Source organism: Pygoscelis adeliae, unplaced genomic scaffold (genome assembly GCF_000699105.1).
Source record: "Pygoscelis adeliae isolate BGI_AS28 unplaced genomic scaffold, ASM69910v1 Scaffold105, whole genome shotgun sequence".
NCBI lineage: Eukaryota > Metazoa > Chordata > Aves > Sphenisciformes > Spheniscidae > Pygoscelis > Pygoscelis adeliae.
Window position 1 is genome coordinate 2,075,950 of NW_008824807.1, and position 17,137 is coordinate 2,093,086.

At 37.2% G+C, this 17,137-nt stretch overlaps 1 protein-coding gene across 1 annotated transcript; it reads left to right on the forward strand.

Annotated features, from left to right (window-relative positions):
* Positions 1-1,374: 1,374 nt before the first annotated feature.
* On the forward strand, positions 1,375-6,243 carry VIP (vasoactive intestinal peptide). The gene is made up of 5 exons (XM_009324148.1): positions 1,375-1,535; positions 1,920-2,024; positions 3,573-3,692; positions 4,364-4,472; positions 5,964-6,243. The coding sequence occupies exons 1-5, from the start codon at positions 1,375-1,377 to the stop codon at positions 5,970-5,972; spliced, it is 504 nt and encodes a 167-aa protein (XP_009322423.1). The 3' UTR covers positions 5,973-6,243.
* The last annotated feature ends 10,894 nt before the right edge of the window (positions 6,244-17,137 follow it).

Consider the following 17,137-nt stretch of genomic DNA (forward strand, 5'->3'; position numbering starts at 1 on the left):
AGCAACGCTGCCCCGCGGGCCGGGTAGCGGTGACCGCCGTACGCGCAGATGGCGCAGGGGATGGGTGTTGAAATGTGCTCCGGGACACGATGCGTGTCCGCCAAAACCCTCCCGGCTTTTCTTGCGGGAAAGCTCCTTTATCTCCGAAGTTCAGCTAGGGGGATGCAGCTTTTAAAAAGCAGAGACATACACAGGCAAAATGGGACGTACTAAAAATTCCTAAATTATGAACGAGGGGAAGTGGTCCATAGGGACTGATGTGTACTTTTTGTACTGCTGCATGCTTCGAATTGTTGAAGTTGCTGTTAGTTGCCTAACTAAATTAAATCAGGTGGCAGAAAGGTACTTTTTACATTTAGGTAAGAGGAACATAAAGTGTAAGACCAATGAAAAACGGTACAGCAAAAGAGCATAGTGACTGATTTTCAAAAGGTGTGACTTGAGTTGCTTTATTTTACACAACAACTTTACTTTTTTTACCAGACAGAAGTCTTACATGCCTCAGATATATAAGTAGTACTAACAGTTATAATGACTGTAAAATTACAAGGACAGTAGCCTATCCTAGTTTTAGTATGGTTTTTGCACATCCTCACGCGCGGGGGTTTACTATAGCGATGGGAGCCTGTTGTCTGCCACAGAACATAAAAGCAGCTAGAAGAAATGCCCGATGCCAAACTACTGCGATGCAGTCAGATTGCCCTTGATAAAATACGACACAACAGAAGAAACAGCAGTTTGCGAAAATGGGAAGTAACTGTAAATCGGTTTATACAGAGAAATTGCCGTGATACATTTTAAAAGATTAAATGTGAACCTTTTTTTAACTCGAAATTAGCAAATTAATTTAAACACGAGAGAATAAAAACACGTAGAGATACACGGCTACAATTCATATTTAGTTTGAGGTTCTTGAGGGTGTATTTACTTTCTTTAGAGAAGGCTTAAGAACTGTTTCATACTGCATTTCAATGCACATTTTAAGTCTTAATTGGAAGGTAAGTACTTCACAGGAACTGTTTTCACTTTGCATGGGTGGAGGCTGGTAATTCCATCCATCGTTTATATAAAATGGTTGTTATGAAAAGCTTCGCGGTTGTCACTTGAGCTGTAATTGCCATACATGATGCACTGTTCACTGGAATAAATTGTGTGCAATGACAACATGTATCTAGAAAATATGCGTTAGAGGGAAGGGTCTGTTATGTCGATTACTCTGTCACTGAGCACAGATTATACTTGAAAGTGATTTTTGTTTTATCCAGACTACCTTAAAATGCCTTACAGGTTAAAGTAGGTAGATGTGCATTTTGACACAAACCAGAATGTAAGCTGCGGTGAAGTGTTGCACGTCCTCAGCTAACGGGACTTCACATGGCTTCCCTCTCCAACAGATTGGGAAACAGAATGCCATTTGATGGAGCCAGTGAACCTGACCATGCCCATGGGTCATTAAAGTCTGAATCAGACATTTTGCAGAACACACTACCTGAAAACGAGAAATTCTACTTCGATCTGTCCAGAATTATTGATAGGTGAGTTTCTTTATTATCATAAATACAAATGATGACGCGCTACTTGAATTATGCCAAAAGATCGGTCACGTTTTCAAACTGAGAAATAGGACAGGAAGAATCAATTACCGAAAAAACCCACATGGCCTCTGGTTGAATACTGGTAGCAGTAGGAATGTCTGCAGAAATGTTGATTGCATTGCCATTCTGGCACGATGAGTTCATTCACTTCCCAGGAAGGGCTAAAAAGTATATTGTGAAAATCTGGCAGTTGTTTTATGAAATTAGCTTAATTTAATATGTACAATAGATAACTTAAGGAAAGCAGTATGTTTACAAAATGAACATTATCAAAATGATATGAACCCAGGTTGTATTGTAGAGTTTATTTATTGTCCATTTCAGAAATGCAAGGCATGCTGATGGAATTTTCACCAGTGTCTACAGCCATCTTTTGGCTAAACTTGCTGTGAAGAGATATCTGCATTCGCTTATTAGAAAACGAGTTAGGTGAGGTGACACTTACATTAGGTAGAATTTTTTTCTAGCTGGCTTCATTGGCAATTTTTTACCCTTCTGTACCTAAGTTCTTATTTTTGCGATTTAGAGATAATGAAAGAGAAACCGATATAATGATGGGGAGCTGAAAATCCTATATAACAACTTAGTGGTATTTGTTACTAAATGAGTACGTTGCTATTTATTCCTGATACAGCTGTGAGGGGCAGAGCAACAGACACTGCACATAGCACTGATAATAAATACTGGCAATATTATAATGAATATCACGCCAATTTGCTAATTTTTTTCTCTGGTAGTGTTTTTACTAGCTTGGCGGATGAATGGCAAAAGTAAATACAAAATGATTGATTACTCAGTACCCACATAACAACAGGGGAGTGCTCAGTGAAATTAAGAAGCGATTGGTTTACAGTGAAAACAAAACGGAATGATTTTTTTTCCCTACTGTAGAACATATTGCCAGATGTTTGGGAGGTCTGTGTTATAGAAGGATTCGAAAAAGAATGAGGCAAATCCATAGACAAGGGATCTGGATGCAACTTCCAGACCAGGATGTTCACAAACTAATGGTCGCAGGATGCTGGGAAAGATCACTGTACACTTCCCTTGTTTTCCTATCCCTAAGCAGCAGCTACTGGGCACTCTTGGGAACGGAATAGTAGAATAGTTTGGTCTGACCCAATATGACAGTTCCTTTGAGTGCCTACTTCATACTCTCAAAAGCTGAGTGAAAATTAGGTCCTGCATTTGTGTCAATGCTGCCTTTGTTCCAGAACACATAGTGCCAGTTTCTCATACGCTATAAACTAACATAGATCATTTAAAGCAGAACACACCGAGGCTTCTCAAGATCGTGCATGAAAAATAGGCCTCACCAGAGCTCACAAGGTGTGTTTGGTCTCCTGATACCTCCTTAAAACAAGCGTTTGTAGCTATGTATGTGATGCTACACTCTCACTTTCCTCAGGGGCAGGCTCCGTCCTCGCTGAGTTCAACATGAACAGTGACCAGGTCCTTTAAGAGCTTACTGTGACTTAAACCAGTCTGCACCTTGGCATTGTACTAAAATATATTTACACAAATGATAGAAATCGGAATGAAGTCAGTTTATTAAAAAGAGTAACCTGGGCTATGAGAACAGACAGGAGGAGGTCGTGAAATCCACACTCAGCCATTTGATCCTGCAGAATTCCTGGGACAGGGACTCTAGAAATCATTGCGTATGGATCCTAATTGCATGGGGCATGGCAAATTTGAGCAGGAGAAAGAAATCAGTGGAAGGTGTGCCCAAAAAGACTGAATACCGATCCTTAGAATTTGATCCTTGTTACTGAAATATATAGTGAGCAATAGAAGCAGTGGCTTCTTTTCAACGGAAGAAAGATCCAAAGTCATAGTTGGAAATGAAAGCTGAAATGAAAATTTGATTTTATTTAGCTAACCAACATTGTAAAGTTTGTTTCACTCATTTAATGGTATCTTCTTTTAAACGGATATCGTCCATTAATTTTTTTTCTCTAATTGTTGCATTGCCAGCTCCCAGGACAGTCCTGTCAAACGCCACTCTGACGCTGTCTTCACTGACAACTACAGCCGCTTTCGAAAGCAAATGGCTGTGAAGAAATACTTAAACTCAGTTTTAACTGGAAAAAGAAGGTACTACAAGAAAGCAAATATATATTATTTTCATACTTGTATGGTATTAAGACAGAAAAGATTTATACCCACATATGTATACAGAGAGGACAAACAAAAGGCAATGAACATTAATGACTTTATAACGTAGTTTATAACATGGTTTTCAAATACAAACAGCATTTTCTTCCAGACTGGAACAGACACTACAATCAGATTAGAATAAAAGAATAAAGAGGAGACAGCATCTGGCAATTTTAAAAAGCTTCTGACAGGCTCTTAAAATGGTTTTATTTATAAAAAAGCCTCTTAAGGAAAAATCCACAGAGCTATGGAACATGAACAACAATTTTATAAAGAAAATGCACTATTTGTTGAAAATCTGCCTTTAAGTAAACACATAAAATGAAAATTTAGAAGTCCCAGAAAGACCATATTTCCTAATCAGTATAGGTGAGAAGTGCCAGCATATGTTTTTGTAGAGCTTATATTCAGTTTGTACATGCACTCATTTAGACAAGTCCTTTTAAATATCATGTTTCTTCACCCATTAAACATGCTATTTCATGTGATTTGTAACACTTTGGTATAAGCGTAACAAAACGTGCAATAGCTACGGTTAGAAGGCAGCTTTGCTTGCTTGTTTGCTTTTTCTTCAGAGAGCAATAAAACTTGTTTCTGATCCACAACAGCCAGGAAGAGCTAAACCCCGCTAAACTTCGAGACGAAGCAGAACTTCCTGAACCTTCCTTTTCAGAAAACTATGATTCTGTAGATGAGCTGCTGAGCCACCTCCCACTGGTATGCCCAGATTTTCATTCCTCTTGCGATCTGTTACTTGACTTGACCCATAAAATGAGATTAATCATACATGAAGTGTGGCTTTTCTGACAGAAAAGCAGAATCGTCTAGGAAAGAGCCATGTTCCATGAAACACTGCATGTTGCTATAGGGGTTGTGTCTGAATATAATAATCATTTTAATAACAATAATTAAGTTATCCCATGATTGCTGTTATTGAAAATTCCTAATTAAATGGCACTGTTAATAATGCACCTAACTCACTCGGGTGTTTCAACTTGTGTGCACTGCAGCATAAAACCAGAATTGACTCATTTTTAATTACAAAGATTATTATTTCTTCAGAGAACAAACTCAAGGATATTTCTTTTAATTAAAAAAAAAAAAAGCTGCACATTCTAGTTGCCCCTAGAACTGAGAGGATCAGCAACATGAACCCTAAGCATTAAGCAAGCACTTGACTCCCATCTAAGGTGTGCTGCAGAGGGATTGTCTGACATGCAAATATTGCAGTTACTGTTTTCCATTTAGCTACTACTGTTTTTCTAAAATCATTCACACATATGTTTCTTTGGTTTACTGAAACATAAACCCTTCTACATCACAGCACTTGCAGGGACATAAAATTGAAAGGGCAACGTAGAAGTGAATCGGGCTTGGTATTCTCGAAAGTCTATTATGAAATTGATGATAGGATGGTTTTTGGCATTCAGCTGTGTCTCAACTACAAGTAAGAAAAAAGACTAATCTTGAAGATAATATTTTTTGGGGGGAGGAGGGGGATAAAAGAAAAGGCATTTCTCCAAACTATTGTTTCCTTCCAACACTGAAAGAAAATGTTCTTTTCCTTTCCACAAATGTGGTAGTTCCTCTGAAGTTCCCAAAGATTAGAAAGGACATAAACTGCTTATGCTTCAAGAAACAAAACAATTTGCAAGTGATGGGATTCAGGAAAGAAACGTTCTTTCTAGACAAGATTATTGCAAAAATATCTGCTCCTGGATTTTGCACCTTCTAAAACTTCTGGCATTGACTAAGTGAGAGAGAGTAATGGTGCAGCGGGTCGCGGGTGTCTTCCTGGAAATATTTTCAGTCCTTTCCTTTTTTATGGACTATACTGATGATCCAGATCTCTCTATGGGTGAATCGCTTACTCGGTATTGACTGTTGCTGGTCATTTTGTCGCAGTGCCGAGTTGCTGATGTAGTGTGTATCAAGCAAGCTGATTTCGTGTATCTGTCCTGTAGGCCAATGTGCAGTAACATTTTTGCCTAATCCTTCGACCTCTCTTCCTCATCCTACAGCCTTGTCTGCTGGCCGTAGTGCCCGCCAAGCTCCTGTGAATAGCTCCATCTCGTGCTTGTCAGTCCCAAGCGCAGCGATTGTTTTATATCAAGTGTTACTTCTTGTCTGCTGTCTGCTTTTATACACCTCATGATGCAACTGCTTACGAAAATGACTTTTAAAACATATTTCTCCTTTGCTTTTCAGGACCTCTGAAGGACACCTGGTAAAGTCTATGACAAGAACAAGCTATTTTTGAGTTCCACATAGTATTTCAAAGAGATGACTTTAGTCATCAAACCAGAACAAATATGTTGTGAAGTGAAAGTTGTGATATATTTGTTTCTTATGTAATAAAAGTTGATATTTACATTGTAAATATTACTCTAGAGTTCTCTACTGAAAGCTGTACATATGGATGCCGGTTTAACTCATGAGAAGTCTGTGAGTCCATATGCTGTAAATCCTTTACTTCAATAAATTCATTTGAAAATGAGTGTGCAGCTGAAAATAGCCCATCATTACTAATTAATTGGCTTATTTTATGTGTGGTACAACTTCAGATAAGCCTGTATGATAATAGGGATACATTTCCAGATAGCTTCATAAACAAGCGTAAAAACATGAGGAAAAGAATGTACAAAGTGTGCAAAATTGCATTACAAAGATCTCTGAAGGTTACTGCCAAGCAAAAGGGAATGCTTTTCCATCAGCTTACCAAGCAACTAGAGAAAATGAAAAAGCATTAAAAATTGTTTGACCTCTGACAGCACCTTTCCTTCCCGTTCACATTTTTAATATTTCACAATATACAAATTATATTAAGACCAGAAATGTATCCTTTATTTTCAGTTGTGTTTTGGATGCTCTGGAGCTGACAAAGCATGCAAAGAATGCTATCCCTTGATTCGTTTGATGCCTAAAGTCACCGGTTATTCTACATTTAATTGTCTGTAGCTTTGATGGTGAAACTATTCCTTATATATAAAATAGATCTGAAGACACCACTATTTTTTCAGAATGAATGTAATTTACAGAGTATGCATACAATAAATCATTTTATTATCACGGCAAACTATTACTGGTTTGAATCAGTGCTACAGATACCTGGAACAGTAGAGGTCCCAGTAAGTGCTGTCTCTACTACAGTAATAGAGGAAGATACTCTTTTTTAGCTGTGGTATACTGTGTTATATTAGAAAGACAAGCAAGTCTGCAGTCCCCATTTCTTTAGCTTTATATCATTGTAGCTTAGTATGGAACTGGAAATCTGCAGCTGATTCACTGTTGCTGTGAATCAGAATCTGGTTGTATTTTATTAAAGTTGCAGATTTAACTAATTGGATAATTTTCTAAAGAATTATTTACTGTTGTAAGGACCGATAGTTCCATTGCAGTAAGGAAAGTGTGCGGTACTGCATGCACAACATATGAAATGCATATTCATGCATGATACCAGCCATAACACTCCCATGACTCCCTTCCCACCTCCTAGAAAGAGATGAAATTCGAAGTAGGAAAAGTTATCAGGCCTACTTACAAGTTCAATTTGGAATTTCAAATATACTTATACATATGCACACATAGACAGTGATAAAACTGATTTACAAGTTTAACTTCCAAATTTACTGTTCTAATTTAGAAGGAAGCTTCAAACAGGATAAAATTTGTGATTTATGGAGACTAGTTCTCATAAATATGTAGCCTTCTGATTTGCAATTTTTTTTAATATTGGCAACTGCATGTTAAAAGAAAACCAGCTTGCACAGATCAGATGCTATTATTGCTATTTCTATCTAGCCTTGACAGAATTTATTTTAGCCTAAGCCAATGAATGGTTCACAAAAGTTGGACATAGTTTTGAAGTCTTCTCTTGAAAAGTGGTCTTCTAATGGTGGTCCATTCTCAATTCCTATCTTATTATGAAAATTTGAGTGCAAAAGTGGCTTTGGAAATACTTGAAGGATGCTAACAGACTGATGCTATAGTACTTAATTGGAAATTTTCTTCAGTGTAGTTTGAACTTTGTTTGGATTTCTGTGATAAGTAATCTTTAAAAAATAAGTGAAAAAATTAACCAGAAGCAAAGCTGCATGTGGTCTTCTTACACAGAACTTTTTGTTTAAATATACATAATGTTCATTCACTCAATTTAAAGTAACAAAATTGGAGTGATCAAACTTTTGACTCCACAATTCCAGAAATCTTTATTTTTTTTTCTAAATTTGCCTTCTTTTATTTATTTCCAGTTTACCCATAAGGCATCTGATGGAAGAACTTGTCTTCCATGTCTAGTGTTTAATCTCCCCAATATTTTGTTCTTCACAGAAAACTGCAGAACCTTAGAACATGTATTTTCTCTGTTACAATGGAGATAGAGTGGGTTACAGAAAAAAGGGACGCTTATTAGGAAATCACATATATATATATATTATAAAATACAAAAGTAATACCTGTATTGTAATAGCTAAAATAATACCGTGATAGCTTCCTCAGAGGGTTAGCAAATAGACAGTCTAAAAGGCATGCTAAATTTTATGTACGTTTTAGCAAAACCTAGCACTGAAAAGAGAGATATTAACCTCCAGAATAATATAGCTGACTTGATATTTATGTTACAGGATGGCTTTTAACTTGTCGTAACAACTTTTGACATTCTATAGGAGATATAAGGCCCAATTAATACATTGAGACTAGTTAATTGTGGAAGATGTAACATTGTTCACCTCAACTCCACGGGCAAGTGGTTATGGTAAGGTTAAATGATAAAATTGAAGAGAAAATTGCAACATTTCATTGAATGAGACAAATTTTCAGTCTGTCAATGAGTCTTGACATGACACCAATCTTGCAACCCATCTGCAAAATGTCATGAGTGGAATTGAAGTGTTGCGTTAATTAAGAGGATGAAAGGGGCAGCTCCAAAGAGAGTGTCAAGAGGACTGCTAGGAGGAAAACAAATACCCAGGAGATTTAGAAGAGCATCACTGGCAGAGAGAATGCAACCGCTCAGGAGGACGGAATAAAACTGAACGGTTATTGGGGCATATGTTAAAGAAACATCTCACCATGTTTCTCCAGGATTTCACTTCTAACCCAGGGTAGGAATACCTGCAATTGTAGAGGATAGAACTCGTTATTTTTTGTTTTATTGAATGGGGTTTGCTTTTCGGACCTACCCCATGGAGCTCTTAACGAAAGGGACAGAATCACCTTTAAGTGCATCTTTACCAGCACCGGAAGGGGATATTTTCTGGTCCTGAATCCACAGGGGGGATTTGCATGCTTGTGTGCATCTGTACAATCATCACCCGCTCAAGAGCAACCCTCAGGATTGTTTATAAGACCATGAGAATTACAAAAGTTGACAAAACTTTTTAAAATTTCGGCTGGTAAAAACACATTAAAAATGAATAAAAACCTAACAGCTCCTCTGATATTTTAAATAGGTTTGACGGGCTATGAGTATTTGTTCCACCTGAAAGTCTGAGACAAAATTTCTGCTTAAAAATATGAAAATGGGTAACTTGGATCCAAAGCATAGGTATAACTTTATGTACAGGAATACTGAATTCTCCCCAAAGGCAGACCTTTTGGGAAGAGATGTACGTATATAGGAACAATATATTTGCTTGCAAGGCATCAGGGAAAGGTAAATGGAAAAGGCTGTCCATTGCCTTTCGTGATACTACCTATGCTTTCCACTACCTCTTATTTTTCCTTATTTCTTCTCTGCCTCCTCCACTTATCACAAGCTTCCCCACTCTTTGTTAATACTCTCACCTTCGGCTTGCAAAGCTAGTGTATGAATGTATATCTATGTTTCTGAGAGGAACAATTACAACAGACCTTAAATTTACGGTGCAGCAATCTAATAACTGCCAGCCTTGGTTATGGAGATGAGTATTGCAGAGAACCTGGCACAACCAGATTTGCAGGAACAACCTGTCCTGCTCACAAACAGCTCCTGACTTCCCACTGGAGATTTCCCATTTGGTTTGTGACTGGTGCAGAAGGCTAACCTTTCCTTGGCTACATCAAACAGAACATGTGGCCTCCCGGGGCTCGCGCTGGCTCAGGCAACTACAACATTTTCAGCTTTTCTCCTTTCTGCTTTGGAACCGTCACAGACAAATTGCTTGCCAAGTTGACAAGCTGGTTTAGGATTGGGCATAGGAAACCAGACACCGGTCTTTTTACATCAATCTTTTAAAAAGTCTGAAGAATAACTTGATGCATCTTCTGCTTCTGAAGTAAACAAACAGGAAAAGTTTTACTTCAGTTTTATACACAGATACATGCAGGCCACTTAGTAGGGGAGGGAAAAAAACAGCTTTCCCTTGTGAGGATAAGTATTTTCAATAACTTAATTATCAACATTTGTAAATAAAAATATGACTGATTATTCAAAGATTAAGCTGAAAGTGACATATAATGGTACAGTAAAAAAGAAAATTATCTAAATATCAACATTGTCATGGTGAGAACAATATTTTCAATAGAGCATGTTTTGGGGAAAGAAGGGGGATTTTTTCAATAATGAGGGGAAAAAAGGGAAAAAAAGGAGAAAAAAGATCTTGTCCTTCCCCACTGAGTGAATTATTTAATACTAGATAGTTTTGCATAGGATAATACACTTAAAAGAGTGTACATGAGGTTAGTGCATAGATCCATTTTCTGGATCTTTTCTGGAACTCTCCTGGCCATTTAGAAGCCCTATTTCACATTTCAGTGAGACCACAGCATCTAAGAGCCTAAGTTATTTCCAAACATGGGATATAAATGCTTTTAATATGTTGATCCTATTACTTAATGGTTGTCAAGCCAGAATTTGCTCTTATTCAACACATATCCTCTTTTTGGCATGGGGGAAAAGCAGAAGAGAAGCTAAAAACAGTCACTGTCTCCTATGTTAGATGAGATTGATCAGTGAAGACCTTTCTACTTAGGAAATGTACACAGAGCAGCAATTTTTGCCAGAAGCATATGAAATAGCCAGGCTATTGACTGGGTAGGGCAAAGACAGACCAGTCTCTAGTTTTGCTTGTAAAGTTACCTGATAGTATTGCCACTTGGCCAAATGGTAGGAGGTGTCAAGTTCTTGCACATCAGCTTTTTGATAGAGAAGAAATAATTTATATGGAGCCTGGGTGGCTCCCAGTTGTTTGCTTATTTTATATACCATTGAACTGCTTTTTACTGGAAGTTGTCACAAGTATGTTTGACAGATGCCTTATCACCATTTGTTGCTATTCTAACACACCTCTTCATCTTTGTCTTTCAGCCAATCCCTCTTCCCGTACTCACAGCTAGAACATCTGCACACTGTTTTAAGCAAGCAATTTTGTCTCTTATTAGGGAGTATAGAAAGCAAACTGCTGTATTCTAGGAAGACCTTCATGACAAAGCTAGGGATATATAATTTATGCAGAAAGACTAAATCTTGGTTAAAATGTAAGAAGAGTTTGAAAAACTCTAGATTTGGTGCCAATGGTTTCAGTCCCGTCTGGTGATTCCTTCCAGAATAATGCATTGTGCTCGGCGTTACAAAGCTGGTGCCAGAGCTCCAGTCTTGAGAAATGAAGCATGTAGTAAGAAAGAAGAAACTGGTGAATGTTGAGATAAAGCAGGTGAAGACTTTGTCTTCAAAAAAGTACCTGGTGTTAAACCTAGTTTATATATGGCTTTTTGTTCCCTGTAGATTTAAGACTCTTGCTTTGAGAAGACAGAAGGAGTCATCTCTTGCTGTCAGAGATGCTGTCACATCATGCAAGTCCATTCATTAATTTAAGAAACTCCATCAGGAGCACAGCTGGGTTGTTTGTCCCTTAATGCTGCTGCCGGCAGCTTCTGGATCTAGTGGCTGTACTGGTTGGGAACCTTCTTTTAACTGGCAGCCTAAATGTTTGACAGACACCTTACCAACCCTTTGTTACTACCCTAATGTCCTCATTGTAAGAGTACCATTACTCTTCTCAGGGAGTTGCATTCCTAGATGTATTTATAGACTGCATTTCCCTCCCAGCCTTTGCTTTGTTAGGCTAAAGAAACAAGGTGTTGTCTTGTCTCATCTTGTAAATGACTCTCCATTTCCGAGGCTGTGCTGGAGCCCCATGCCCAGTGGGGTCATGTTCCAGAGTGACTTTAACACTCCTAAATTACAGTTTACCAGATGCAGCTTCACCTTCGAAATTACTAAATGACTGAATGTCTCTTCTTTATTGCAGTCATTTTGGAAAAGTGACTAGTGATTTTGAGGGCCTCTGTTTAGAGGGCCTTGGAAGAACTGATTTTTCAGTCTGGATAATTTTTTTTTGTTGCTTCTCAAACATTTCTGAGTTTCCAAAAGCTGAGGAAGCAGAATCACCAAGCACTTGAAATACAGTACCTTTTTGTGGGGTGGGTGGAAGGGGATGCACTCAATCCAGTCTAATGCACATAAAGGAAAACTGGATTCTGAAACAGGCAGATGCCCAGGTTATTAGGTAGTTTCACCTAGTTCTCCAAGTGCATCCTTTCACACGGCTACAGCCTGTTTTTTTAATCCAACTTCCTTAATCCTACAGCTGAGGGAGATGACAAACACACTCCTCAAGCTGTCCTTCTGTCATCTGCGATACTGGGCAGCCGGGTGACAGCAGCAGCACCCCTGGCCCTTTGCTGGCTTTTGCCAGCCTCAGGAAGGGGAAATGGAGGTCAGTTCACAGCAAAACCCTAGCAGGTTATCGAGGAGATTAGGATAAAGAGAGCTATATGTCCTTTGACTTGCTCTGTGAGTAATGAGCGGTATAGGTTACACACTGGCCTGTCAACAGCATTAATTCTTCAAAAGGAAGAAGGAAGAGAGCCATGCAAACACTCATTTGTGTATTTATGTCATGCATATTAAAATATTATGCTAAAGTGTAGTGCCAGTGATGATGAGGGGCTGAGGGTCTCCTTTCATGCATAGCTAAAGGATTACAACAGGGATTACCTTCTGGATCATTAGTCTACTGCTGTGCCGGAATAAAGAAATCCAGCTAAGTGGACTACTTGGGTCATCACTCTTTGATTTACGATTCATTCTCTGTTCAGTACAGGTAAGAATATAAGTGCTTAATGTACCCTACTTTCATAGAGAAGGGGCTTGATTCTGTAAAGATCAAATTTAATTGGGCATTGCACGTTCTGTAACTTTCAGGCTCCATTTAAATATATTTTCCCAAAGAATGGCTAATTCAAAATTTCATTTCCCTGGCCTTAGCCCCGTTGAATAGGTTTTGCACATTTACGATTTTCTGAAGGGTTCTAGAATCAAATATGAGATAATTAGGTTGCTTTTCGGTGACGGAACAAAAAGAACTTCACCTGGTAAAGTCAGAATGACATTTCAATGGGACTTTTTCTTGGCTATTCTTTATAAATATGTTTACAGGATCTGATTAATAAATAAGTGCATGGCCAATAGACAATTTGTCTCTGTAATAAGGACTAATCCGTACAACTGTTCTATTTTATATTTCTAATTAAATTACTACTTAACAAGTCCCTGAGAGAAATCTATCAGAAATTCTGCTTCAAAGATGTACTGTGTTTTATACTAAATCTGTGTTTGCTGAATGATAAACTTCAGTGTAAAAACAGCATGCTACATAATTACAATGCATACAGATTATTAAATTATTTTCTATTAAAAGTGAAGAGATCAATGAAGGAGTACCTCTCCTGCCCCAGCTTTACCCTGTAGCTGCAACAGTAGACCACAGTGGAAAAGATTACGGTTTCAAGGACTTCTACACTGGCTCTGGTAAAATTTAAAGCAGATTTTAGGCTGCTGTAATCTAGGCTGTTTGATTACACTTTGAAAGAGCTGTGCCTCGATAAAGGAGCTCTGGCAGGCTCAGGAACTACGGTCTTCCAAATTCAGCCCACGACATACATACAGCTTAAAGAGCTTTCTTTTAGCTAGCTCTGCACTGGTTGAGGGCTTCTTTATACTGTGGATTTCCCTGAGTACCCACTATGATTTTAAACCTCTTTGTATTACTGGACATAAACAAAGGAATTTGAAAGAGCATCTCATTGTAACTTATCTGCATAAAACCACAGTACAAGTGTGACACTACAAGAAAGAGAAAACTTTGTGGAGTATTATTCATTGTGGGAGAATCTGCTGCTGAAAAAATAAGAACAATCAAAGTCAGTCATTTTTAAATCAAATTTGATACTTAATTTAAGAATTGTTAAACATTTAGATATTTTTTTCCAGTTTCTACGTTATCGTCTTTAGAAACAGAGGCTTGTCCAGGTCTAATTTCCTGAGATTTTTGGCTTAAATGTTGCAAAAAACTTCTGTTTTTTAATGCTTAGATGCACTAGATACACACTACAGACCTGTTGGAGTAATTATCCAGATATGACATAACTAATAGGAAAAATTAATTCATAATTTTATTTTTGGTTTTTGAGCTGTTTCTTTTATTATGGCTTTTCAGAAACATACTGATTAAAGAATTTCATTCAGACAATAATTTTAAGTAAATGATACAAATATTAAGTTACCGAGGACAGCTTGTCTAGCTGTCATTTTTCCTTTGCATTCTGCAGCTTAGATACAAGCTTAAAGTGGAACATATTGCTAATGTTTCGAACAAGGAAACAAAATAAAACCAAATAAAAGTCAATGGAAAAAGAGCTTATGCTCTATCTGTACTTGGTAGTGGTAAAGGTTTAAGCTGAACCATTCAAACACACATACAAAAATTTAGACTTTTTAAAGCTGGTTGCGCTGTAACCCAGGCAAATGAATGTTTTCAGTCTTGTTTTCCTTTTGCTAGTATTGACTGCCAGCAAACAAGAACTCCAAGAGACTGGGTTTTGAAGAGTGTCTCAAATAACTTGATTTGGTTAGGAGGCAATTTGTTTAATTAATGAAGGAGAATGTGTTGCAAGCAAAGTATTTTCCAGATACACCATTATCTTTCTACTTTGATGAAGGACCCAGCATGTCTATGACTTCTCTGAATTATTGTGGCTTACAGGACTGCATTCACAGCCTGTCAAAGGCATGTGGCACTTCTCTGGTGTTGAACAAATGTGACCCCTTCTCTAGTCATACAATCAATGTACCCACATCTTGGATGGAGGACATTGTTATTACTTATGTCAAAAATAATTGTGTGGAGGTACATATAATTATTATGAAGATTATGATTTCATGCGTTTCCTGACACTTCATATTCATGGTTATATTTCTTTTAGTTATGGAGGTCTTCAAAATATTTCCTTAATCCTATAGATGTAAGTAGCGGTGCCTGTAACTGTATGATGTAATCAAAACCACCAATTTTGTATTTGTTCACAGAGTCTTATATTAAGTACACAATGTATATATATTAAAAAAAGAGTAGCTTGGGAATCGGATTTTTGTTTTTATTTATTTTTCTTTTAAATACAACTTCAAAATAAAAGGACAGCTTAAAGTTGATATGATTTCCTTCCATAATTTCCTTCCTTTCCTTTTTATTCCATCAGGGATAAACACATAGGAGAAGGAAAGTTATTTAAACAAAAAGGATAATGCTTGTGGGAGACAAGTTTGTGTAAATTAGCAAAGAATAAATTTAGGTGAGAAATGAGATGAAGCTTCTAGCTACCATAGAGCTGAAATTCTGGAAGTATGTTCTAAACTGAATTTTAAGCTGGTACTTCATAAATTTAGTACATTTATGAATTTGGTAATTTGATATGGTTTCCCGTGATAGCAAGGACTGGGTCTTGGACATCTAAGGGATCTGAGTGCTATATTCCAATTCAACATATGAGAGAGTCACATATCAGCAAATGGTAAACCTTTTCATTATGGATGACTGATTTGGTAACCTCTAACTGAGTTTCATTTTGGCTGTTTTGTTATGTAGATTTACACATACAGAGAAACTTAGGTGGTTGACAATATTGCAGCTGCATTGATTTTACTTTTCTAAAACTATCAGTAAATGCAGATATGTAGAGAATAATTGATGTTTTGGGTCACAAAATACTTCCAGAGAAACTGAAATCTCATACATATAAAAATATCACTCAAAACTCAAAAGGAAGTCTACATTTTTAGGTAGAAAAATGGAACACATATTACCATTTTCAGTGTTGCATGATAAATCAATTACCATTGGGAAAATGTGCTTTGCTGCATATTTATTAACTCATTCAATGTACATAACAATACATGCATGTCTATTCCCACACACACTTGCATACATAGCTGTTTGTCTAATTATTGGCAGGTTTTGGACTTTCCAGTGGAAATGACAATCAGATAAAAACCCTGTGGCGTAAAGCATAAACATGATTAATCTAAACTTTGTTTCCTGCTACCTTCAGGTTCACTGTATCATTGAAGTGTGTCACTGTATCATTGGAGTTCACCTTTCATTATTCTTTAGAAAATTCCTTATAAAGAAATGTACAATTTTTTCTGATTTTTTGCCTTTGGGTTCCACAGGCAGGAAGGCAACAACCGAGGTCTGGATTCTCTGTAGACTTCGTAAGTCCCTGCAAGGTCACAGTTAGTTGTTGATAAACAAAGAATATATGCCAGGCTCTATAGAACTACAAAACCTGAAGATATATCCTGATCACATATGATATTGTTCCTGTGAACCCAAAGAAACCTCTGACACTTAGGAAATGGGGATAGATACAAAGATGGAATAGAGCACTGATTTTACGGGTAAGCCAAAGAAAGGCCCATATAAGGAGAAATACTGAGCTGAATCCCATTCAAGACAATGAAAAATACTGTGGATCAGGATCCAAATGTGCCATTTTGATATGCTGAGAGTCTTCTGTAGAGTGTTATTCATGAATCATTTGCTAAACAATTGTATTGAATTAGTATATTAAAGAAAACAGATACCAGTTTTAGCCACACATTCTGCATCTAACTGTATTCCCATTTGCATATTACAACTCCATTGCAATCACACCATATATAAATAATACATTGCGCCAAGTAACACCTTCAAACTTGAAACTTATGTCATAATATGACATGGTACAAGAAAAATAATATCCAAATAGCATTTAATCATAGCAGTCAGGGAGTTAGGTTAATTGAAGTCCATTTGATGGAGTTCTCAGATAATTTCAATACATTTAATAGGAAAGAAAAGAATTATCAGGTGAGTTAGTCATCTCAAATTATTTCTCATTTACAGCAGTTTAGGATTTAGGACATGTTAATTAGTTTAGAATGAAAATTCCTGCCTAAGAGCTAGTTGTTACACACAGCCTCTGGCTGTACTGAAGTTCACAATAAGTCCCTACCTACCACAAGATGAGAAATTATTCTGTATCTAAAATGGCCTCTTGACCTAGAGAAAGATCCCAACCATGTG